Consider the following 24,569-nt stretch of genomic DNA (forward strand, 5'->3'; position numbering starts at 1 on the left):
ATGTACTACCTTTAGAGCGTTCCTGCCCCTTTCCTGTTTGGCAAAGGACGCAGGCTCGACAATCTGAATCTAGTGGGGTAGTCATGGCGACAGAACAACACTACGTAACGCGTGAAGGCTTGCCGACAAAGGAGTCTGTCCGAGTGATGGTGGCTGCGAAGCACGCAAGAATCGAAAGTGCGCACCCAGACCTAGTGTCCAGGCACCTCTAGAGTTGCCGGTGAGCCTTAAAGCTCCAGAAGTCTGAGCAAAAGTAACCTTGGTTAAGCCTGAATCTTTCGTGTTGATAACTTTGACGTGCATGGACGAAGTACCGTTAATGGTAGAACCCGTTCCAATAAAACGGTTTTGCGATTTATTAATCCCTTCCGCTTACAATTGGAGTGTATCGTATAGGATAGTGGTGTTTGAACGAATGCGATTCAAAGTTCAGGTATGTTCAGCTTGTTCAAAAAAGTTTGCTTCAATATATGTAGTACAGGTAAAAAAAACGACAGGGTCGCCTATATTAATACACCTACTTTGTAATAATGGCATTGAATAATTCCCAGATAAACTGTAATTCGACAATGTTGTCAGAACGACCGTAAAGGACCAGCGTTAGGTTATGTCGCGTGCTGATGCAATGACTAGGATCCAGCAAACGACCTTTACGAGTATCGTATGCCTACGAACTTTGCGTGCAACAGCTGTATCGCAAGTCCGAAACGAAGTATGAATCAGGGCGTGTATGCACAATGCGAGGTAAACTTAGCTGGGTCAAATGGCAATAAACAGCCACGGTGTTTTATTTCCCTTGAATGAGGCTCTGGGATAAGTTATCAATCGAATGTGTTCAAGTTGGTTTAGTGTCGTTGCCCAAGAGATGATATGGACAAACCCAGAAATTTAAAAATAGGCTGTGACCGTACAATCGAAGAATTGTTTTTATCAACAATCAACTACCGTTGAAATGATTGGCGAGAATATATGTTGGCATAATCGACTATTGCCTGCGGTGTATAACGTGGGCGCAAGATCTTTTTAATCAGTTTCTGTTCACCAGCCGGCTTATGGGCGCTATTAAATGTTCAGCGTAAGAGAAATTAACGACTCGGCTCACGATAGCTCAATTAATTATGTATCATATCATCGTAGAAGATTTTCATTTGTGGACAGTACGCCACTTTCTATTGATACTGCTCCTTTGGGACCAAAGCGTGGTAGCAACCAGCCGCCGTTAACAGTTCCAATTGTAGGTCGTAGATATAAACCGGGTTTATTCACTGCTCATGAAATCTCTCACGAATGCCTATTTCAACGATTGCTCGTTCAGAGAGACTGAGACATAATATGAAGGCACCGTAAGTCATCTTAGGAACGATCTCTACGTTTTTCAATACATTGCCAGACCTATATCCTATACTGAATGGAAGATCCATTGTTTTGTTCCTGATGTCACAGTGAAACAAAACCGCATAGCCTTAAAGCTAGATACAGATGCAGTCCTGGTCGTTATAATTTTTACCAGAGACAGACATACCAGCCGGAATTACTTCGCCTAGATGCTTGACAACGTATATTCGCTGAGCTAGCTCTGAGTGGCATGTTATTTTAATAGTTACGTTATAATACCTAAATTAACCTGTATCTGACCGTTTGTTCCTGCTGCACAAGTGTCAGCAAAGCTGATTGGTTTCATCGAACCTAAAAGGCCGATAAGTTAGCATGGAAGTTTTAAACCCACACATTTTTGACTCTGTAAATAAATTCGAAGTTACTATTTAAACACTTCTGTCGTATGCAAAATACGATCAATAATACTACAAAAAATGTACCTATGATCTCTAGATGTTGCCATTAGGAAATTCTAGTCAAAACAAAAACATATTTGCAAAAGGAACACGGCTGACGCTGGGAAAGTCTAACTACCTATTTATGTACCGTATGTCAATCTGGGGCACTGACGATATCGACTGCTACCCATAGGACTCCAGACGCGCATCGATAGCACAGGAATCCTTTTTTATTATATGGGGTTCGATTGCACTATACATTTCATTATAATGACTTGGTCATTTCTTAACTACAAGTGCCTACAAATAAGGCATCTGCTTAGTTGCTGAAACAATATTTGATTCAGCCTTAACGGACGTAATTGCCATTTGGCATATACTTCGCCCTGCGTACAATTAACCCGATTCGACTTTAAATCAGACTGTGCCATGTATATCGGACGGCGGCATCTGCAATTACCGCAGCATACGTCATCCGCACTATGTTGAAACTAAGCACCATCTTTTTCTAGAGCAGCACCTCAGATGTGCGGCGTGTTCGGCATAAATGACGACATGATTGACGTTATCATTCAAATATATACATCCATGACATGTTTTATGTGTACCAATAAAATAGAACATAACAACCGTTTGCTTTGGTCACGGCTTCAGTTCAGGGTTTTAGACGCTTGATTCGTATCGTTGAGCGCTTCCTTGCGACGACAGCAAGCCAATCTGCCATGGGAAGCTTATTAGATGCTCGCTTTTTCATTCCCGTGATGAAATGATGTTAACGTACCAGTTTAGGAAATTCACGAGCGTCTGGGTCCGAAACCACACGTATTCATACATTTCGTTTCGCGCTGGGATCCAGGCATCGGAAGCAATGCTTAACGGGAGCAACAGACGTAAAACACGAAATATTTAGGTTCCAGCTCCCTTACGTCTCCGTCCGTTATAACTTTTATGTCAAACTGATATTGTAAAACGGTCGTAAGTTTGTGTTCCAGAACATGATGACATGCTCACCCAGCCGGTTTAGCAAACGTGCCATTCCACTTACTAAACTTACTGAGCGTGCCACTTTTATCACGCTCAGCCAATTCAACTATCATTTGGCTTCGTTTACGTTGTCCTTCTGCGGTCGGACTACAGTGTTTCAAATATGCAAATTAACTTCTTTCTAATCTTCAGGTGTCTTACTTCGTAAAAGACCAAATTTTTTTCCTACACCAAGCATAGAGCATGAATACATGTTTATTTCAGTTTATACTAATACTGTATGAGCTTGAAAAGTATGTGCAGACCTGGTTTTGTTCCAGTTAATACTGATATAACCAATAAGACCTTTCGGTAGAAGATGGTGCAACAGCCTTTCAACACGGATTATACTGGGTAGTAACCTGACTGATAGTTGTATTATGCGCGCCATGACATGGTGTTTGTAGAATATTTGCGAAAACAACAGCTCTATAGGAGTACTTATTTCGAAACTATATTAAACTACCTATAAATTGCAGTAGATATTCTCGATAGTCGTTGGGAATAGTATGTGTAATAAGGATATCTTCACAGTCTGACATTGTATGGACACACTTTATTGTATAGGAATCGGAACTACCTGAATATTAATCATAACCTTAATCTGAAACATTTTTTATACGATTGGCTAGCACTTTCGTTGGCCTTCAGACTATTCTACCGGCAGAGTGCTTTTCGAATCTCGCACAGTAGCGGAACTCTTCACCTTTATTATATATATATTTTGTACATCATTAGCCTATCATAAAAAAAAATTATGCTAAAGTTAATTTGTTTCCAATATGTTACACATTAAACGTGCTATTAAAATTTATTGTTCATCTCAGGTTAGGCCTGCTTTGAGTGATGGGCCGCTTCTTGTCAACGGTAGAGGTTGCTGGAACGCCAGTTGAAGTTGTACTCGCGGGTCGCTCCCAGGAAAGCAATATGGTGTGACTAGGGTATCCAATAGATCTACAGAGGACGCAATCATATTTAAGGTTTTTATGAAGCGTGGTTATGCTGATAGCGGGATTGGCGCCACTTAATAACCAAATGACCAATTTTGTATCGGAAGTGGAAGTTACAAGTAAGTTAGTTTGAATCTAATTTGGGTTTAATAAAGGTGGTTTGTTGCAAAACATAGAAGCACCTGCATCTTATATGAGTCTCTCGGGGCGCATGGAAATCGAAGCCTGACATATATAAAAACAAGTAAACAATACGTGAATAAGCATATATATTTCACCTTTAACGCACAGAAAAGGGGGCCATAATGTTATAATGGCATAGAAGAACAGTGGATGCCATTAGTTCGTATGGCAACTTCGGTGACTACTACTGTTCAATGCGATGCTCAAAGTTTCGCTATATTTGTCCGACTTTAATAGATCCTTGTAATGACAGAGGTAGCTTCCGGGTATGGCCTATGTAAATCCTTTTCAAAATTCGGATGAACTGCAATGTATTTGTTATTTACATTACTGTATATAGAACGTCGAGGGGGCTAAAAAAGGCGAGCGCCTAATTTCAACCACCATTATTGTAGATATTGTCATTAAATTCATTAACCGATCAATCGGTTTGTGCTAGATATTTGCTCCTCTAATGACGAATAAGCTCCATCCAGAACTTACACTATAGATTCCTGACGATAAGGTAGCCCCCTCCGACAATCGAAAATCCTACCAGCAAATATATCATATTTTCCCACTGTTTATTTATTTAGGTCAGTTTATCACTGACCATGAGCTGATCTAGGGATTTCAAGTACTCACCTTTCAAATATAACTGAACATCTGAACGATCCAATAAACTTAAACGTTTGACAGTTTGGCCTGAAGTGATATATTTTAATAGATCATAGCAGTATGCATAATGATGAGGCATACTTATGTTTCCAAAAAATACACGCATTAAAACCAGAATCAATTGCAGCATACGTCAAGATACTAGTGGGCGCACAATGTAGTCACATCACGGTGTAACGAAAACCTTAGGCTGCGAAACAAAAGAAAAAGCGTACAATTGACCCAGTCTAAGCACCACATCGGCAACCAATGTCACCTTATCGAATGTAGCCTCATAAGAACACAACTAGCAAATGTTGGAAACACCTTACTGAGCGGGATCGTGTTTCTACACGTAGCGTGACTCGATTTTCGTATATGCGACCTCGTATCTCCCCCAAAAACAATACTGTTGCGGATATTGCCCGGTGGTCATGCCGAGTCCGTTACAAGTCCTTAACCTTTGCGATCCTCGACGATCAGACTCAGGACAACGTTGTTTGAGGTCACACATATGTATTTATTAAATCTATCATATACATGAAAGGCTATGGAGTTTACAAGACATACGAGTAAACAACCAAGTTTTCTCTGCTCAGAACAAGGTTTTGGACATGTGAGGTTTCTAAATCCGATGAATGAGCGGGTCCTGGGTTCAGTGCTGCACCTATAGCAAAAACCTGCCAACTAACATTAGCTGACGTGTAATTGAGTCATAGATGTTTTCAGCTGGGTAGCCACGGACCCGGAAGTAGCCTAAATGTCGATGTCAGCTACAGCTCACTCGGCGATTTTTACTGAACGCGTCTGGAATACTAACCAATCTGAAGCTTCATCAGCATGTGTACCACCTGTTCTTAACCTAGTAATCGAATATAGTAAGTTTGAAACTTACTAAACACTGTTCCACTATACAAAATAGATGGTATAATATCTTTAGGCCAATCTTGTTTTTCTGGAATACAAGACATTTTAGATGGACCCAGATAATTCTAACCCCTGTTTAGCACAAAAATCTAGGCCTTATGGGTGGCTGAACGACTAGGCGAATAGGGTATGCCTATGAGGTATAGTAGCACGCAAAAAGAGTTCCTCCCTTATCGACGTGTAGAATGCAGGATGTTGGCCACAACTCGACGAGCGGCCAGCGAAGCGAAGCTAGACTAAGCTGTGGACCAGGAGTAGGAGCAAAGATCGAAAAATGGGGCTCTGCGATGAACGCCATGGAGACCCACTTCTTGGTTGTAAGGGCCAATATTATTGTCGGCGTCACTCTCGTTCCCTCACCATCACTTCCGGGGGTGGGAAACTCAGTTTTTCTGTATTCACGTCAACCTCGAGGGGTTGGTCAAATGCCCGGAGCGCCCGTGACGACGCTCTGCTAGTACCGTTTCACCCCAACGTGAATTAATGAAGGCGGTGATAGGGTAGTTCGTCTATCTCGTAGGTGTGTGTGTCGCCTTCTCTATTAGCGACTGTTGTGGTTGGTGCTCTTATTTGTTGCAGGCCTCGTTCGCGGCCATGCGTGTAGCTGTTTGGGTTCGACGTTTGTCTTTGAACTAGTTCAGTATTGACGTCAAAGGGCGATAAGTGGCCGTGGTAGTATAATATTAAGCAACGTAATATTTTCTTATCGCTTTAAGTTTTTCAGTAAGGGTGTCCCTGCGTACGGTTGCCTCAGGACCGTGCGCTTATTAAAATTGCTTGTTGTGTATAAAAATAGTCTACGTGAGTTTACGTTGTATAAGTAAAAGATGTTTACAAAAAATGTATAATTGCCAATTTTTTTTATATAGATTAATGATTCGGCTTGCTCTAAAAGGATTCTTTTTCTATTTGCCAGTTCGGTAGTATACAACGGTAGAGCAACAGATGAACACACAGACCTACGAGCTTGTCTACAGAAAGCTCTCATTACGTTACTCGCCTTGAAAGCCTCATTTTAGTAATTTGTTTTCCTCAGAACTGTCATCGAACTGTATTAGTATTAATTTCTATATGTTTCCTTTTAATTTTGTAATTCGAAGCACTGAATTTTAACCAATTATATTCTGTTCTTTTACATAGAAAAACACCTGAAAAGGACCAAATCATCGCAAATTATTTAAGTTGAAAAAGCAGAACTCATTGTGCAGGCAGCTCAGTGGACGCATGTAGACATCCAACTTATGTGCCATGTTGGATGTCTACATGTGTTTACCTGATTTTGATTGCCGGTAATGCAAACTTTCAACAAATTTATATTATCGACAACTTTTAGTTTCTCGTCCAGTGGCGTATAACATTTTGAAATTGACTGTTCAAAGCATGAAATATAAAATCCGGACTAATTGCATACAGCACAGGGTACCAAAGGTGTTTTACCGATTCGGGTTATAGCCAATGGATCCTCATGTTAAGAAGTTAAAAAGTATTCTGTAAATATGATAATTCATTTTTTTATGCATAATAAAGTTTTGTAGGAAATCTCAATTGACCACTTTGCTCCACCAATCTGCTTGAAAATGTATATAAAGTATGTTAAAATATAATGTATATAAAGAATGCCAAAATTAGTGTAAAGGCACATATTGAGATTCACATGTTAAACGTTATATAGCTTATTTATTCAGGGTAAATTAATTAAGAATAAATTAAGAAAATTAAGAAATCTAAGTAGAGGTAACTTAGACTAACCCAAGAGTCCTAAAATCTAAACTAAAACTATCAAAATTTCGAAAACAAAAAAAAAAGTATAATACGATCGGCATAATATTTTAATGGGTTTGTATTTAAGTTACCTATAATACTGAACTTCTAGAAGTTAATGAAGGATCAATTTAGGAAACAACAGTTGCAGACCTCAACATGTGTAGTCGAACCTATTCTAGGAAAGATTCTTTGCCAACTGGATACGTTCGATCGATAGAACTGACATTGAACTTATTGGTATTACGTAATCAGCTAACGTGAATGCTTTTTATGAGCCGCGCAGGCGAGACCTTTTCACTGAACACCCATTCGTTATTTATATAAAGATGCTGGTTTTTGTGGTTACAAGCTTACGGTTTGCATGGATCAAAATATGAAGCCATTATCTTGATAAATAATATTACGGTCTGTCAAATGCCGACTTATCAAAAGGTCCGCGGTATTATAACATGTCATGCACTATTTACTCAGCTTGATTCTGAGTTAGTCTAAATAGCTAGACTATGTTTCGCATTATGACAGCGATGGGTAAAGGTATATTTTTATGCCGCGCGACCTATTTGATTAATTTAGGAGCTTCAACCAGGATTGATCATATAAAACAATATAGGCCTAATCAATGAGAGCAAAATATAATATCAGACATGTATACGTAGTTAAAGAATTTAAGTTATTCATAACGGACAACAGGAACGTCTGCAGTGGTGTTACTTCAAGACGAGAATGCAAGACGCAAGATAGCATACAATTATTATATTAGCCATATTAACTGCCACATGGCGGAGCTTTTGTACAGCATGTTTATTGCAGTAGTATTTACTATAACAGAATCTATATGAGACCTTTGAAAAAAATGGGTTTCTAGCTAAGATAAATCTTGTTTCTACCTTTTTTCCAAATATAAAACTTTTTCTTAACTGTAGATCTAAGTTAGAATTTGGTTCAAAAAGGGTAGAATTAGGCTTAGTCCCAAGAAACTTATCGTTGCTCTATTCTATCTCGTCAAACACTGCTATTAGGTTGTAGACTTCCCGCGTACGGTTCAAACGCTTTAACGTGCATTGTCCAGACAATCGTTTCCTTTGCCATAACGTTGCAACGGTTACGTAGTGATGTATACTCAGGACGGATCTGAACATGTGTAAATACAATCAATCGAGCTAACGAAAGATTAAAAAACGACAAATGACATAGAGTTGCTCTACATGAGAGCGAAAGGACGAATCAATTTAGGCGTTCACCAAAGATTGTTATCAGGACTCCATTTAAACACGGTGCCTACCGTGTACCCTATCTGTCTCCCCGCCTTTTCGTAGCTTGTGTCCTATGATAAATTGCTTGCAACAGCTATCCCCAATAAAAAGAAAACTACCTCTACTTAAGTGCCAATAAAAAAAGCTACTACGTTTTTGTCCCTTTCAGGCAAACAAGATTCGCTTATCCTATACGTACCGACGGAACGAACTAATGTCCTAACTGTTGAAAAATGGCTCATTGAGACGTAACAAGATTATAGAGAGGATTTAAAACAAAAAAATACCAGATTACTGGGCAGAACCACTAAAAATATTCTGCTCTCGAACGCCGTTAGGGAAGACCCGGAATACTCGAAGTGATTAAGCGCGGCCACGCATGTTGACTCCATAGCGTGTCCAGTCTCTTATAATTGTATGCTAATACGGTAGCTAGTCTCCGTTGGTGCCTTCACGGAATGTCCGTGCTGGCTTCGGACGAGTGGCTTTCAGCGAGGCCTAGACGAAGGCCGTATCCATACGAGGACGTGGATGAGGCCAGCGAAAGTGGCGAGTCGTTCATCCCTGACGAAGACCTCTGCAATATGAACCGGTACGCCACGCTTTCGGCGCTTGGAGACGGTACCTATGGGACTGTCCTACTCGGTCAAAGACTTGATACGGGCGAGAAAGTCGCCATCAAACAGTGAGTGTGAACTAAAGACGACGAGGAGTTTCTTCTCTCTAAAACAGGCCAAAAACCTCCCTAAGCCGGTCCAATGCACCTCCGATTTCAGCAATAATCGACACTAAAACAAACAGATAGACAGCAGAAATAAAGATTACGTGCCACTTAACAACAGGATATCTAGCACCGTAAATTACCATGGAACATCTTGAACACGAACACATTCACGAATGAGTTGCACAGCTTGAGATTATTGGCCAACAGGGTTTCCGGGGCCCCGTCTGCAGGAGTGACGCACACCTGTACAGCTTCTAAAACACGAACTGTCCTTTTCTATCACTAATTCTAAACGATCTGTAAAGTTCGGGTAGTTCTATAAACATTATCAGCAAAAGGATATCAGTCACTATGACGGTAGATAGTGGTGAGGTAGATTTGACGGCGGGGACATTCGCGAAGACGCCGGCTTCCTTGACGCCGACCTCATTGACACCATCTCCCACGGCACGTTCTACGCCTATAACCCAAGCGGGCGATATGAAACGCTATCGCATCCTGCATCAGGTTGGCGACGGCACATTTGGTTCTGTGCATCTCGCGATCTCCGAGCAGACTGGTGACAAGGTTGCTATTAAAAAGTGAGTACCCGAAGATCTTCGGAAATAGGTCCCGTAAAGGCCTGATTTAATGTCAATGTTGTACGAGACTGCGAACGTTTTCAGAAATCATGCCGAAGACAATTTTAAAAATCTGAGAATTAAAACTATCACCTAATAGAAATGCTCATGCCCTTATTAACTGCTTCCCTTTGTTAGCCGCCTCTAATAATAGTTCTTATACGGCCCACGGTAAGATGAATCTAACGGACGGAATAGTTGAGTGCTGGATTTCAAACTCGGCTTTATAGATTGACTTGCTAACGTTCATTAGTATATGTAGATTTCTGTCAATCAATAATTGGTTTTATTTGCCAGCTTTTTCCGGCCCATTGACATAGCGTTTTCAGGAAAACAGCCTATTTTTCAGTTATGTGCAATAAAAATATGCCTTTTACTGTTTTACGACCCCCTTTCGTTTCTAGAGAAGCTGTACTCCTGCGGATATGCGCTAAACGTTATTTTTATCCAATCTTTTACACTGGTGCATTTCTGAACCGATTGAATTCTACCCACAGCTCTCTCACACAGGTCACAGCATGAGGGACACGGAGCTCTACGTAGAACTTGGTCACACTCTGACCAATGCTGTTAAAGTTTTGTTTTGCCTCAGACGAGATTAGGTACAACTGGATTAATTAGTAAATTATTCAGGGGAATCTTCCATGTATGCCAACACCAGCCCATGTTTTTAACACAAATGAAATATTTGTCTCCTAATACATTACACATACAGAGTGAAAGCTTTTAAGAAAGAAACTGAACACTCCAATTCAATTTCCAGAATGAAGAAAAAGTACTATTCATGGGAGGAATGTATGAACCTTCGCGAAGTCAAGGTAAGTCATCGCTATGCTCTACACAGTCTTATAGCGGCTTGTATGTACGTTACTTGCAGACGTATCTACACCTTTTGTAATAACCGACATCAGTAAAGTTACGTTTGGCATTTAAATTGTTATATATATTAGTAGTTGCATAGATAGCACCTGAGTGAGCGAAACTTACACGGCATAGCAGAAGAACTACGAACTTACAGTCGAAAAAAGTATTACTACAGATAGTTGTACATTGAAATGGTTTGTTGCTGTTGTTGTTGTCTTCGTCAGTTAAGAAAGCATTGCTTCGTGTGCTAGCCATGACCGTGAAGGAAAAGGTCGACCATCGTTAAATACGATGCCATCTTTTATAGTAGCGAGATGATAAGTCAGTGTTATTCCTTTCAAAGGCGCATACCTAACTGCATCTCTTATTGTGTCATCACACGATCGCTTGATTACAGTAATTCATCGTCAGATCCGTTCAGCGACATTTACGTTGTTGCTCTTGTTGTCTATGCTTGCGGATTACCGTCCGCCCTTACATACGAATTCGATTCCATTCTATCAGCCATTAACCAGTGTCGTTGATAACATCAGCTGTGTGCTAATAAATCGGGCACGTGAACGACCGGTGCGAGGCAATGTCTCACGACGAAGAAGTGAGGGCTTCGAGAAAATGCAACCTGTAGTCTTCGCTTATTACAAACAGCCTGCAAAAATGCCCCATAAGCAGCGGTTTCATGCTTCGATTACTTCACTAGTAGGCGAAATTTAATTTATGCCTATACCAAACTACATTTTGCACTACAATATGTATGACTGTGGTTATTTTGTCTGTAACGTTGAGCCCTATGCCGCATTCAGAAAGGACAAGATTATCACTATTTACCGTTAGAATACATTACAGGACTCGACTCCAAGATATCGATGCGTATTTAGCAGTAAGGCTATCTGAAGGAATACCGACTATATACGTTTTTATATATGATTAGTCTATATAGCGTTCAATAAAAGACAATCGTTGTCGCCATTGATACAAGCGGTCAAACCCGCGACTCTCATCTGTGCTTGTTGACGCTTGCGAGAGAGTGAATGACTTCATAACTAGCATCGAAACGTTTACCGAAACCTTGTTATCAGTGAAAACCGTCTAAATGAAACATGAATATAATTTCATAACACTTACCTTCTTTAGTTTATTGACAAACATTTGTAACTTTAAGAACAAGTTTGTAAAAAAAGTTAAAACTGTGGTGAATACGTTAAACCCTCATTGATGGTAGAGTCGAAATTGCTTAGCCAATTGAAAATATTAAGGTTTGCATCGATTCTTCTTCTCAGCCGGAGTTTCTAAATTGTTCCTAATCGGAGACGCCAAACTTCGCATGAGCGAAGTTACATAACTTCCGCGCAGGACGTTCCCCGTATTGCCGTATTTGTGTTTAACAGCCAGGTTTGTTACATGCAGCCATCCATCTTGCGAAATCTCTGTCGGCTCCGCTGTCCAACAGCGCTACGAGTTCGTCGTACCAAGATTGTACCACTGTGGTATCACAGTAACCATCCTAATAACACAGCCGGATCAGTCGGATAGAACTGACACATAACAACACCAGCCGTGTTCGGTAACTTCGCGCGCTATGTATTGACTGACTGTTGGAACAATTAAAACTTTTGAGACGGCAGCCCATTTTAATGGCGAATTGAACTAATACTGTTGCTAACAGTTATCGACTGAAGCTGGCCAAGTTCATTTCGAATAAATGAATCAGGGACGGGACTTGTCCTCGGGTGTTGATGGTGCTGACCCTGCTCATGAACCCGGGGTCTTGCCATTGTCAACTTCCGGCGATATGTACGTATGATAATGATAGCTACTAAAGGAATACGTAGTTAGAAGGAATATTGTCTTGTAGGCGCAGACTAGTGGGAAGTTCACTTATTGTGAAGTATATATACTGCGAGCGACATGTAGGAAGATTAGCCTTTGCGCACTACACTAGAAAACTATCAGCATAAATCATAGACATCAAGTAAAGCTTCCGGTAGGCCGTATATAACTGTCGTTTACTACTGTCGTTTGTTATATATTATATGAAGGTAGTTAGGGCAAGTAAAGCGAAGAAGACATATTATGAACATCTAATAGTATTGTGTTAAATTACCACCTACTCTTTAATGACGCCTCGAATAGATTTAAGCTCTTTCTGACAGAAGCTCGTTCCTAGTCACTGTTTCTGGATGAGCCCCGTTTCTGTTGACCATTTGGAATTATTGACACCCCGAATCGATCGACGGCCAGCATTTCCTCACTGCGAGTAGAGGCTCAGCTGGTTCAATCAATGGTAGAGGTTCAATCTTACCATTAAAATTTAAGATGCCGTAAATGATTGTACATTTCTAATGTAATTAGCCTAATCATAGTAATATAATAAACTTTAAGAATGAATCATCAATATACAGATTATAGTGGCGTAAATCTTTGTTGCATGCGAAATCGAGATAAGGAGCTAACAGTTTCCAAATCACTATAATGCTAGACGGATATACGGTTTTATTTATTTATTTTTAGATCGCCCATAGAATCACTATAGTTCGTCAATATTTTTGAACGCTGAGATTTGACGATATTTTCAGTTATATCACCGAACGAGTACTTGGACCAGATAAAATATACGAAATCAGCGTTATGAGCACGCCGCACAACGTCGTCTGGATTCAATTGTCGCGTCGGAACCATTTGTATGCGTGGTTTACGTCCATTACTTAAGCCGTTAAGCGTTAGCCTAAACGGCTGATCCTTTCAGCCATGAAACAAAGTGTATCTAGGCCGGCATTCGAACCTAAACCATCACGTGTCCAAAAGTTCCGCAGACAAACACTACTATGGGCACCAGTAGTTGGAGGTTTCGCTGAAACCTGTCGTCGATTTCATTATTTCCGCAAGGGGGTGCTGACGCTCCACGGACAAAATTTCGGGCAAAACCGATTCATACATATTTCAAGTTATAAACGAAATACAGTAAATAAGCAATAATCTTATCCATCTCTTGATTCATGGATTCAGCCCTATCTGCCACCCAGTGCAACGATACAGATATTTTAATGGACAGTGTGTTAATCTGAATAACAATTTGTTGTTGGTGTATCTACAAATCCACTTAGATAGGTTTTTCCGTACCGCAGAAGTTCCTGTAGTGAAGCACGTAGTTACGACGAAAACTTGTTTAGTCTGTAACCTGCGGATTCGCTAACTGTAAAGTTGAACCATGTCAATAATACCAGTTGATCCTAGTTATGACGTGAATGCATACGCTGCTATTCTATAATAGATTACGAAACTGTGCTCCATAATCGGCTGTTGGCCGACACCTCCGCAGCCTATCGTGTGGCCATTAGATCGAATACACTGTCATTTTATATCCTATTCTATTATAGACATATTACAACTTACGAACCTTACGATCAGGTAAACTTTGGTTTCCTGCGTTTTCCAGCTAGACTTCAGTTCTTTGGGGAAATATATATCGATTAATTCGTAATAACAGAGCTAGCACGTTGATGTTCATCTAAATATTTTCCAGTTTCTATAGTTGATTGATTTTCATAAGTAGGAGTAGCTGGAAGGAAGTAAAGGATTGATGCTTTTTGAGAGACATCAATCTTTCGTCAATCATCGATCAATGTTCCGTCAGACTTTACCTAATATTCTACATTGTTAATCAAAGTCACCCTATTGGTCACTTCCAGTCACTGCAAAAGTTAAGCCACACAAACCTGATTAAACTGAAGGAGGTCATTCGCGAGGACAATACGTTGTACTTTGTGTTCGAGTACATGAAACAAAATCTCTACCAACTTATTAAAGACAGGTAGGCTTTTCAGCTCGCTTTAGACTGTATTACGCGCATGCTTCTGAATGACGCTAGAGGCATCGTCGGCATACAAACAGTAAATAGAGAAAACCAAGTATAAGCTAAACATAACAACGACCCAATGTTTCTCTATAGGACTATATTCAACTAAATCACTAGGTCGATGAGGTTCATTATAAACTCTCAGTCTATATCTTTTTTTTTTTTTTTTTGGAGTCTTCAGCTTCGTTCGGATTTACCGTTTGCTATGAGTGTAAATTTTCCGGGTTTTTCTAAAACTGACGGGACGACCTTGAAAATTCAAGGTTATCATTTCTCATCGTGCTCGAAGAATGACAGCGGGTTTGTGAAACGTAGTCCAAGCCAACCTAGAAAGTAGACTTAGCTATGTCTATTGGTACGATGCTAAATTTCGAAGACGCTCATGGCCAGACGAAGATATAAAATAAAGAACAGCAAGCGCATTAAAACCCATTGCTTTGCAGAGAAAAGCCTTTTCCTGAGTCGGTGATACGAAATATCGTCCAGCAGATATTCCAGGGTTTGGCGTTTATGCATAAACATGGATTTTTCCATCGGGACATCAAACCGGAGAACCTATTGTGCATGGGTCCCGATGTAATCAAGATAGCTGACTTTGGACTCGCCCGAGAGATTCGGTCCCGACCGCCATATACTGATTATGTATCCACAAGGTAATTCATTCTGTGCAAAGTGGACATTGAAACTTTCTTTTATCGAAACACTTACTTCCAGTGGAGCACATTGTGCAGGACTGTTTGTAGTTATTATGATGACGTCTCAATAGTGATTTTGCATGTATCTGTTAATTACAAATAAAATATCACTACAGATAGTTTGATACTGAAAAAAGATAAATCCTTAAGTAGATTTTTGACTAATCAGTTTGTTATGTTACTATGATTATTGTTTATAGTACTAGTAATCTGAGCAGTGGTATACACGGTATACGGCTGGTACTCACCGTTATATCAATAGCTCCATCGTATAATGCCATCATATATGGCAGCGAATGTAGCCTATCGATTTTTAACTTCTTTTCCACTTTCATTGCTTTGAAACAATATCGAAAAATATCCTACAGTTGACCATTATTCCATTCGATGTTCCCTTCTGTATCGTAGTTGCATCATCAAAGGCTAGATACACTCAACAGGTCATAGGAAGACAAAGATACCACTTGTCCCTATTAAAACAATTCAACCATCTACAATTTGGTAAGCTTAACAATCTTTAACAACAAAGCTGCCGGGCCAATTAGCATTTTGGTATTTCCTCTATCTCTCTCTCTCTCTCTCTCTCTCTCTCTCTCTCTCTCTCATATATATATATATATATATATATATATATATAGTACCTCTAACCAATCTGCGAGCTGCAGCAGCAAGTACGTGGACAACTCATGCCCGGACTGTCCCAACTGCAATTACTAGGTTTGCTATTGTTCAGTAATAACAAACTAAGCTACAAGTAAGCAATACACTAACTTTACTGCCGTTAAACGTTCCAGATGCAGACGTTTACAATCGATTGGTAATACACTCAGAAAAATACACTTCATCATACATATCCAACCACTATAACCAAAACTAACTATGCGTCACCAGCCTGAAGCACAAGAACTCTCCTATCTTTGATCCATCATATTATTTACTAGCTTTAGCATTTAAAAGTTTAAAGTTCTGCGATTTTGCGCCTCACTAACAGCCACCCCTGAGAGCCGAAAGGTCCAGCATGACGGCCGAGTTCGCTATCTGTTTTGAATTTGAGTGGCACAAACATATTGAGCTAATCGATGAAAGCTGACCTTGTACAAATGCAACGCTATAACAGTCTGGCAGTCCCGGCGCGTGTTATATCGGTAAGAAGGGCTAACTGTCGGCTGAGGGGGTAGTAAACAGCCTTGCCTCGGGCATATAGTTGTCTCGAGGCCGTGTTAGAGTCGCTGTTTGCCATGGTGACTCTGGTCAAGGCCAGAATGACGTAAAGCAAGCGAAGAGCAAAAAAGACGCAGCAGGAAGCGATACTTAGAGGATCATAACTTTGACAAATCAACAAAACCTAGTTCTATATAATATCGATACAAGCCTGTTTGAAAGCTCCCTATTAGAGGGATGACATTGGACAATGCGCAATTGATATACGAGGGTCAGAGTCGTCACGTGGTGAATAGCAAAAGCCGCGTAATACTAAACATAATAATATTACTGAGAAGCGCATCTCATAAAGTTGTTAACGTCATTTAATGCATTGAAATGGAAGTTCTTTTTTGGTTTGATTCAATTGCTCCCGACATGGGGAAGTATTTAATATAGCCCTAACTTGATAAACTAGACTAGGACAGCAAAATACCATTAGCGTCCATTGTAGACCTATTTAGTAAAAGAGAAGCTAAATGAATGTCAATTTGCTTTCGGACTTCCGTTCTTTCGTCGCCCCATTGATGTAATTTAGCACGCTGAGGAGATTCTTAGACAATGTATGGCGGACAAAGTCCGACAAACTACTGGCATATACATTATGGTAAGTAAGAGAAAGTAGTCCGAAATAATGTCCTTCGTTTTGGTAATTAGGAAGCGCAGGCAATTCACGCTGGGTAACCTCATATCTACAATGTAATGCCTATCATTATAGTTCAGGATTCGATCTTAGTATTGGACAAGACTGATGTAATGATGTCAGTGACTTCATTGAATGGAAACGCATGTGTGACTGTAGTAGGAAATACAATGCCGACCGCATCTTTAGTTCGCTCTGATCGAAATTTGATTGTTGATGAATGATTATTGAACGTTTCCATATTAGGTGTTTGCTTCGAGAAAACACTGCCTGGAAGGAAATTTCTGGCAGTGTTCTAAATTTGATCTCGTAAAACTGGACATCATGTTTATATCTGTACGCATCAGGATTAACTAGCTGTACACGGAGCACTTTCGCTGAAGCGCATAATTAGCTGGGGGAATATTTGTTGTTTCAGATGGTATCGGGCCCCAGAAATTCTACTTCGTTCTACCAACTACTCATCGCCAATTGATATCTGGGCTGTGGGGTGCATTTTTTCAGAACTGTACACGCTACAGCCGCTCTTTCCTGGTCGTTCAGAAATTGACCAAATCTTCAGGTTAGTTCGCTATTTTTGTGTTTAGCAATTGAATACATTGTACAACGAGTGCTTTCCTGCAGGTTTGGCGGTGACCCACATTTACAGTCAACTGCTTCTTTTTTAATCACGCAACACGCTTACATGCCCATCTGACTTGACTAATATTGAAATTTTATTACCTATTACTAGATATAAGGCGTTACCATTTTGCTGCTGTCGCTGTTATTGTGGACATCTCGATGACGTAGAAATAAAATACATTTTTTTGTTATATATGCTATTTTCCAGAATCTGCTCTGTACTGGGAACGCCCGATAAACGTGAATGGCCGGAAGGTTACACTTTGGCAGCCGGCATGAACTTCCGTTTTCCTCAATTTACCGAAATGAGTCTAGAAAGCCTCGTACCAAACTGTAGCACGGAAGGTATTACTCTCTTGAGGGATATGCTCAGCTGGAATCCATCAAGACGTCCAACTGGTACTGCCGTAAGTGTCCTAGATACAGGTAATTTTAATCTTGAGTGTAAGGGAGCATACTTGAGACCCTGTGACTGCCTGATGGCCTGCCAGCTTCGAGGGCTACTCTCTTCTAGAAACGTATTTGTCAGTACCGTTCTTAACCTAGAAGTAAATTACTGGTTTAATAAAAAAAAAAGTGCTCACAGGCTCTTTTCGAACTTACCAGTTTATTTCGACGTAATGATTGAATTAATTTGGTGCCAAATTATCTCTACTGACCTGATCCTAAGTACATATGATTGACTCTTCTATAAAACATGCCTAATTAACAGCCTAATTAATTATGATATTCGTTCTTGTAATCAATATAATTAAGAGCAATCCCCGCTGTTCTATCCTAATAGTAACGCCATTTTATTCAAAAAGTAACTTCATTCTAGCTTGATTGCTTAGCACAGGTAACACCGTTCTTCGCGTCCAATATATTTGCAGAACTAACGTGCTGACGAAGCAAAATAGGGTAATGAATCACGTGTTCGCATGCCTAACAGGCGGGCATAGACGTCATCCAACTCAAGGGGAACGTAACTATGAGTTGTTGATTATTCTAACCTTATATGCAGTATCGATCAAGAAACACGTTTGCAGGCTCACCTCTCATTTGAGCTGGCTTGTAGGCTTCTAGCAAATGATTACCTACGCCCTACCATTTGCCATATTGAACAATGCAATTATCGTTTATAATAGGAAAATCTGCAGCAAGCGTGCACATGGATCCTACAGTTATTTCAAAGTCTTTAGTATGACTGAGAGCGTCCTGAAAAATTTCTGGGGGCAGAATATCTACCATCCGTTAAGAGTCATCGATTTCCACATGCGGTTTGCTAAACTTGGTGAGAAAGTATCTTATGGAAGGAATGTCTCGATCCTCTTCAATACGCTGCCAAACCTTGAAAAAATAATGATACATCAAAGGTTTCAATCTTGAGTTCTCCTAAAAGAAATCCTACAAAACCTTACACTGAAATAACGTCGCGTTCAATTTTCGAGTTGTGATTCTTAAAAGCTATATTACACAAAATGCTCATTCCAATGTAAAGTCATATTTTCATGACCACTATTCCGACGACTGTCAAGGACATACGACTTACCCTAGTAAGTATCGTCATCAACGAGAACCAGTGGATGAGGCACCCGTTAGGGTAGCGGACTGCAAACCGGAAGGTCTATTCGAAGCCGATGTGAAGTTCTTTTTTAATCGCTTGAGGTTTTAGGTTTGTGGAGTTGCGTTTGACTAGCCTGACTATGACTATTATATTTCCTAGTCGTATTGCATTCGAATTTCGTCCTCACCGTGTCACTGGGAGCATTCTCCATTATGGAAATAGTGACGCTTGCAGGGTTCAGGCCTTCAAAACTATTTACCTAATTTCGCCTAAACCTAGCACGTAAACTATCTAAAAACGGTCCGCTTGTTTTACTGTCTTTTACAATTTTGACGACCGATGCTTCGAATACTGTCAAATAGCACGCGAGACCTGAGTCTAATGCTATGCTTTGCGAGAAGCGCAGTTCCCCATTCATATAAAGAGGCGAGATTGCTCGGTTTAAATAAACAGCCTGTCATTCAGATTACACATGCAATATCACGATTACAGGCACTACGGTATCCGTATTTTCGAGAAGGGCCTCGAGTGGGGCCTATGTATTCGCTGAACCAGCAAATGAAACAACAGCAAAGATCGGCGATGGCTCGGTCCTACCAGGAGTTCGCCGATAGACGTTTGTTACAGGTACCTTCAATGGATATTCATAACAAATTTATTTGACACTAATAACTCAGCCATTTCTAGACATGACTTCGATAGTAATATGCACCGCGGCTAAATAACTGTCAAGCTTTTAGCAGAAACATAGAATTTATCCCCACCTTTTTTTTGACTTCCGACAGGATCTGGAGAACGGCAGTTTTGAGCTAAAACCTCAGTCGAAGACTTGGTTTAACATCAAATGGGATGTTGATTGCAGCGAGTCGAAGATCAATGAGATGACCTCAGAAATACACAAACCTCCGGATGACGATTTCGACATCAATCGGTGAATCTCGTTGTTATTATACCTCAGCTTAACGTATATGACAGAGTTTGATGCAAAACCATTATTTTCGAAATTCAATCTATTCCTCGAAACAATATCTGTATATGTGTGGGTCTATGCCAAAACACGTTATCAGGGTGGGCTGGAACTTCTTTCAACAAAGCATTAATTGTGTTTGATGAACCTAACTCAGTCTGACATGTTGCCTTCCACTTTCTCTTGCGGAACAAATGCGACAATTTTTAAGCTAGCGAAAATAGCCGTTTCTTTACTACATTGTAACGATCTATAGATAGTATATGCGCAAGAAACAATTAACGTATGTTCTTCCGTACTGGTTGATATGTCCTGACCAGTAATTGAAGCTGGAGCTTTAAAAATATCGCATCGGATATCCGCTGATTTCGACAGTAAGCACGATCAATGGGTGTATCTCTGGGCTAACTGCATGCTAGATACCTCTTTGGTGTTTTCTGTAAATCAGCGCTTGCTTGTCAGGCTTGTACGTCTAGACTAATTGCGTTTGAGGCCTAAACTATCTTGTTCTGTCGTGCACCCTTTTGCACCGCGAATTTCTCCTGAGTATTTGCCCTGCGTTCCTATCGTCTTCGTGTCCCACAGGAACAGCCAGAGTCAAAAGGCCTGGGCTTACCAGGGGCCAAGAGCCAACTCGAACATGGTCAAGCGGAAGAACAGTGGAAACCCCATGCGGATGGTACCTCCCGGTATGGAAGTCATACAGAGCACCGAGAGTCTCTTGCAGGATGCAGAGCTCATCTCCCTCATGAATAAATCCCTCGGTAAGGATCACCTCGAAGAAACTTCCTTGCCTTCTTTGTCCTGTAGACTGCTCCACGTCTGTTAGTATTGGTAATGCTTTGCAACGATAGATATATAACAGTATATTACTCCAGCTGGAGAAGGGGATAAAAACATCAAGCTATTAAGCTTGGAAGTAATGCAAGATTGATGATAACAGGATCTAATCGTTTCGACATAAAGGGAGAGCATTATATTGTGAGAAGAAGTTTTTCAAACATTTGTCGTAAATAGACACGTTTTATATATCAGCGCATAAAATCTATAGAAAAAAGCGAATTTGTATTTATTACATGTACAATAAATATATCACATATGGACACGCCTCGAAAAAGTTACACGAAGTATAATAAGCCACATTACACCAGCCAGGATGATGCATCTATAATCAGACTAAATATACGTTAGATCTTATTCGCACACATACTTGGTTCCCACGTTTAATAAAAGGAAGACAGGTTTAGATAATAGTACAATTTGGAAAAAGACGCCTTTTAAACTCATTTGTCCTTTTGGATGGACTACATCGAGAGATAACAAAAATAACTTCATGCTGAGATAAAAGATAACATGTGCAGTTGGAAATCACGAGGAACACCATAAAATGTTCCGATCAGATGTGCTAATAGGCGATACAACGAACGCTCAACATGTATAACTGTCTAAAGGGTGACCGAGTGTCAAAGACAAGTTGAAGTAACATGCAAAGTTAGTGGAAGAAGGGTAAGTTCTGAATGGTGTGAGTTATGGGCTAGAAAAAATGGGATAAAAAAACACCCAGTATCGCTCGTAGAATCGGCCCTAATTAAATGGAGACGCTGGGCGCACCAATTCGAAATTTGAGCAAAATAGAAAAAATTATGATGTTGTAGAATTCGATGATTCAGATAAACAATATGAACGATGCACCACGCTATGCCTATTGTCGTATGAGAAAAAGACTTATGCTTTTAAAATGAACAGTCATCTATAATATTTCACTGTTTATACAGCCCAATTGTAATTGCTTTGTAACACAAAATAGGTTAGGTCTTTCCTTGTTCCTAGCCTTACTGATCTAATTTCTGTTATTGCTATCGACTTTTATTAGCCATGCTAAATAGAAGTTTTCCATGGAATAAGATAGCTAATTTTTCGAAAACTCGATAGCACAGCTGCGTTTTATGTCCGGCACTACTTGCACTACCTCTTCAAAAAAATTGTTGGTAGATCACGCATGACTAATTAGCGACACCAATTATGTAATTTAACAACGGGCTTAAAGTCGTATCATTTGCTTAAGTTAGCACATAAAAAAAACTACAAATTTCGTTGGCCGTACATACAGGAAGAATGGAATTTCCAGTTAATTTACCGGGTAGTACATTATCTGTGTAAAATTCGAGACATCGCCAATGTCTATTACTGGCATGGAACCCAATATGCACCTAGTATAACCATTATAGAATAAAAGTAACCGTCAGTGACACGTAAATCTGGACAAATCTATATAATCGTAAAATGCATATGATCGTTTATAATGTGTGACCTATCGAGTGAAAGATTGACTGGCAAACTACACAAAAGTACGACAGTATTGAAATTTATTCTGCAATATAGGGCAGGTAAAACGTGTAATCAAAGCAGCGTCCATAGTTCGATTTGCATTGTGCGCAGTTGTTTGTGAGACAAGAAAGCACAAATAGATTTTATACTACGCGCACATTCGAAGATGGATGGACGATTGAAGAGATATGAAGAGGATTAGAAAAAACTCACGAAAAAAGTTTTATTACTGCCATATGATTTAACGTATCTATTCCAAACAAATCATCTCTTTATAGTGAGCAATCCCTTCGGGGTGTTTTTTGCTTCTTCACATGCCCCCAATACGTGATGGGTTTTGCCATCTCCCACAGGAGCTAGCTATGGCAGCGGGAGTATCCGGGGGCCAACACTGTTCAACCCAAACGGAACCCGGAGATTGGCAGGAAATATCCCGTCCAGCAGCCAACAAAGCACACAGCCAGCCATCCACGGAAGAACGGACTGGGCGGCAAAGTAAGAACCTACCACCTTGCGAGAAAAGGACGATTTATTTCCCTTCTCATTTTCCGCGTTCTGTGCCTCTTTAAAGATGACTAATATATCTGCCTCGATAGAATCGAATGTAATTTTGCCGCTAAATTTGCCGCGTCAGGGATTAATTACAAAACGTAAGCAACTTTTCATCAGCGCTATGTAGGGTATATATAGAGAACAAGAAAACAGCGTAACGATATTTACTAATTTGATTATCGTATTTGACAAATGCGCTCCTCACACACTCGATCCCGTCTTCTAGGTATCTGAAATAGAAGCTGAAATTCTACTGGATCTACTTGGGGCGATTAAGCGTGTCTAAGCAGCGTGAAGGACCGCTGAAGCCAGACCCGCCCGACGACACGAATCAGACGAACCACGCTGGACGGAATATTAGCTGAGACGCTAATCAACGACAACATAGCAACATCGTCGTTAATTGAATTTTTGTAAAATATGTAAATTATATCTCGATGCATAAGTATCAACCAAGCGCAACAGTTTCTACATGTTAAAGCTACATAAGATCAAATACGACGAGTTTCTCGAAATAGCAAAAGCAATGACATCTCTATGTACAACATACGGCGAGAGCCGATTAGATGCCATCTAAGGCTAACTGTGTCAAGCGTAACTGTAACACGAGCTAAACCCACAAATATACCGAAGCTTTATTTGCATACGATGTATTAGAACGTGAAGAAAGCTAACTCATTAACTCCGTTTCATACAGATATTGCTTCACCTGCATTAGAAAAAATATCTTCTTATAGTCATCTAAATTGCTACTTAAAAATATTACATACAATAAAACTAAAAAAATATTATTACAATAAAACATAGCTTCGAAAAACACTTGAACAAGTAACATACAACGAGTAACTCTTTGTTTTCTCGATTACGTTCTTCGTCATATATGAGTTAAGTGTAGATTGTTTTTCAGCAAAAAGACAGTCAATCGACTTCTGCTGTACGAAACGCTCGATATGAAGCTAGATCAGTTAGATATGCTGTAATATATATACGTTATATCGTGTATGAAAATAAATCTCTTTATCGTCTCGGATATACTGTGTCTGGCTTTTTTAATAGACATTTTATCAGTTATTCTCTCTAGCGATGTTTCCCGCAGCGCGGTAAAATGCAAATCTACGGCACGTTCGTAGAGATGATAGTGTGTGTTTGTTCCGTTCGGCAATCGCAGCTTGTTCGATGAAGCTGTGCATTGGTGATCCATCGGTATATCCGCAGGACGCTGTTTTGCTTTCGAGCTTGATTAAATCAATGGTCGACTTGTTAGGAGAGTGATGGAACCAGAATGCTCAAGTGGTATCAGGGCGGACGCCAAATGCGTAGCCGTGTCCGGCGTTCAAAATCGTCAAGTAATATTATTTCAAGTCAGAAAGGGAAAAGCGCACAATGGAAAACGAGGAAGTGGCTAGGAGTAGCGGAACTAGTCTGCCTGTCGAAGGTAGTGC

At 40.1% G+C, this 24,569-nt stretch overlaps 1 protein-coding gene across 2 annotated transcripts; it reads left to right on the forward strand.

The window, feature by feature from the left end:
- The first annotated feature begins 124 nt into the window (after positions 1–124).
- On the forward strand, positions 125–24,157 carry LOC111245242 (serine/threonine-protein kinase ICK-like). Of its 2 annotated transcripts, XM_022793343.2 has the most exons (12): positions 125–433; positions 8,681–9,196; positions 10,619–10,673; positions 14,406–14,527; positions 15,016–15,225; positions 17,529–17,672; positions 17,943–18,141; positions 19,773–19,907; positions 20,066–20,211; positions 20,833–21,011; positions 22,929–23,070; positions 23,354–24,157. In XM_022793343.2, the coding sequence occupies exons 2-12, from the start codon at positions 8,970–8,972 to the stop codon at positions 23,364–23,366; spliced, it is 1,572 nt and encodes a 523-aa protein (XP_022649078.1). In that variant the 5' UTR covers positions 125–433; positions 8,681–8,969; the 3' UTR covers positions 23,367–24,157. The 2 variants fall into 2 exon arrangements, with proteins under 2 accessions (XP_022649078.1, XP_022649076.1); XM_022793341.2 differs by lacking the exon at positions 125–433 and having other exon boundaries at positions 9,054–9,816.
- The last annotated feature ends 412 nt before the right edge of the window (positions 24,158–24,569 follow it).

Source organism: Varroa destructor, unplaced genomic scaffold (genome assembly GCF_002443255.2).
Source record: "Varroa destructor unplaced genomic scaffold, Vdes_3.0 BEIS01000002.1, whole genome shotgun sequence".
NCBI lineage: Eukaryota > Metazoa > Arthropoda > Arachnida > Mesostigmata > Varroidae > Varroa > Varroa destructor.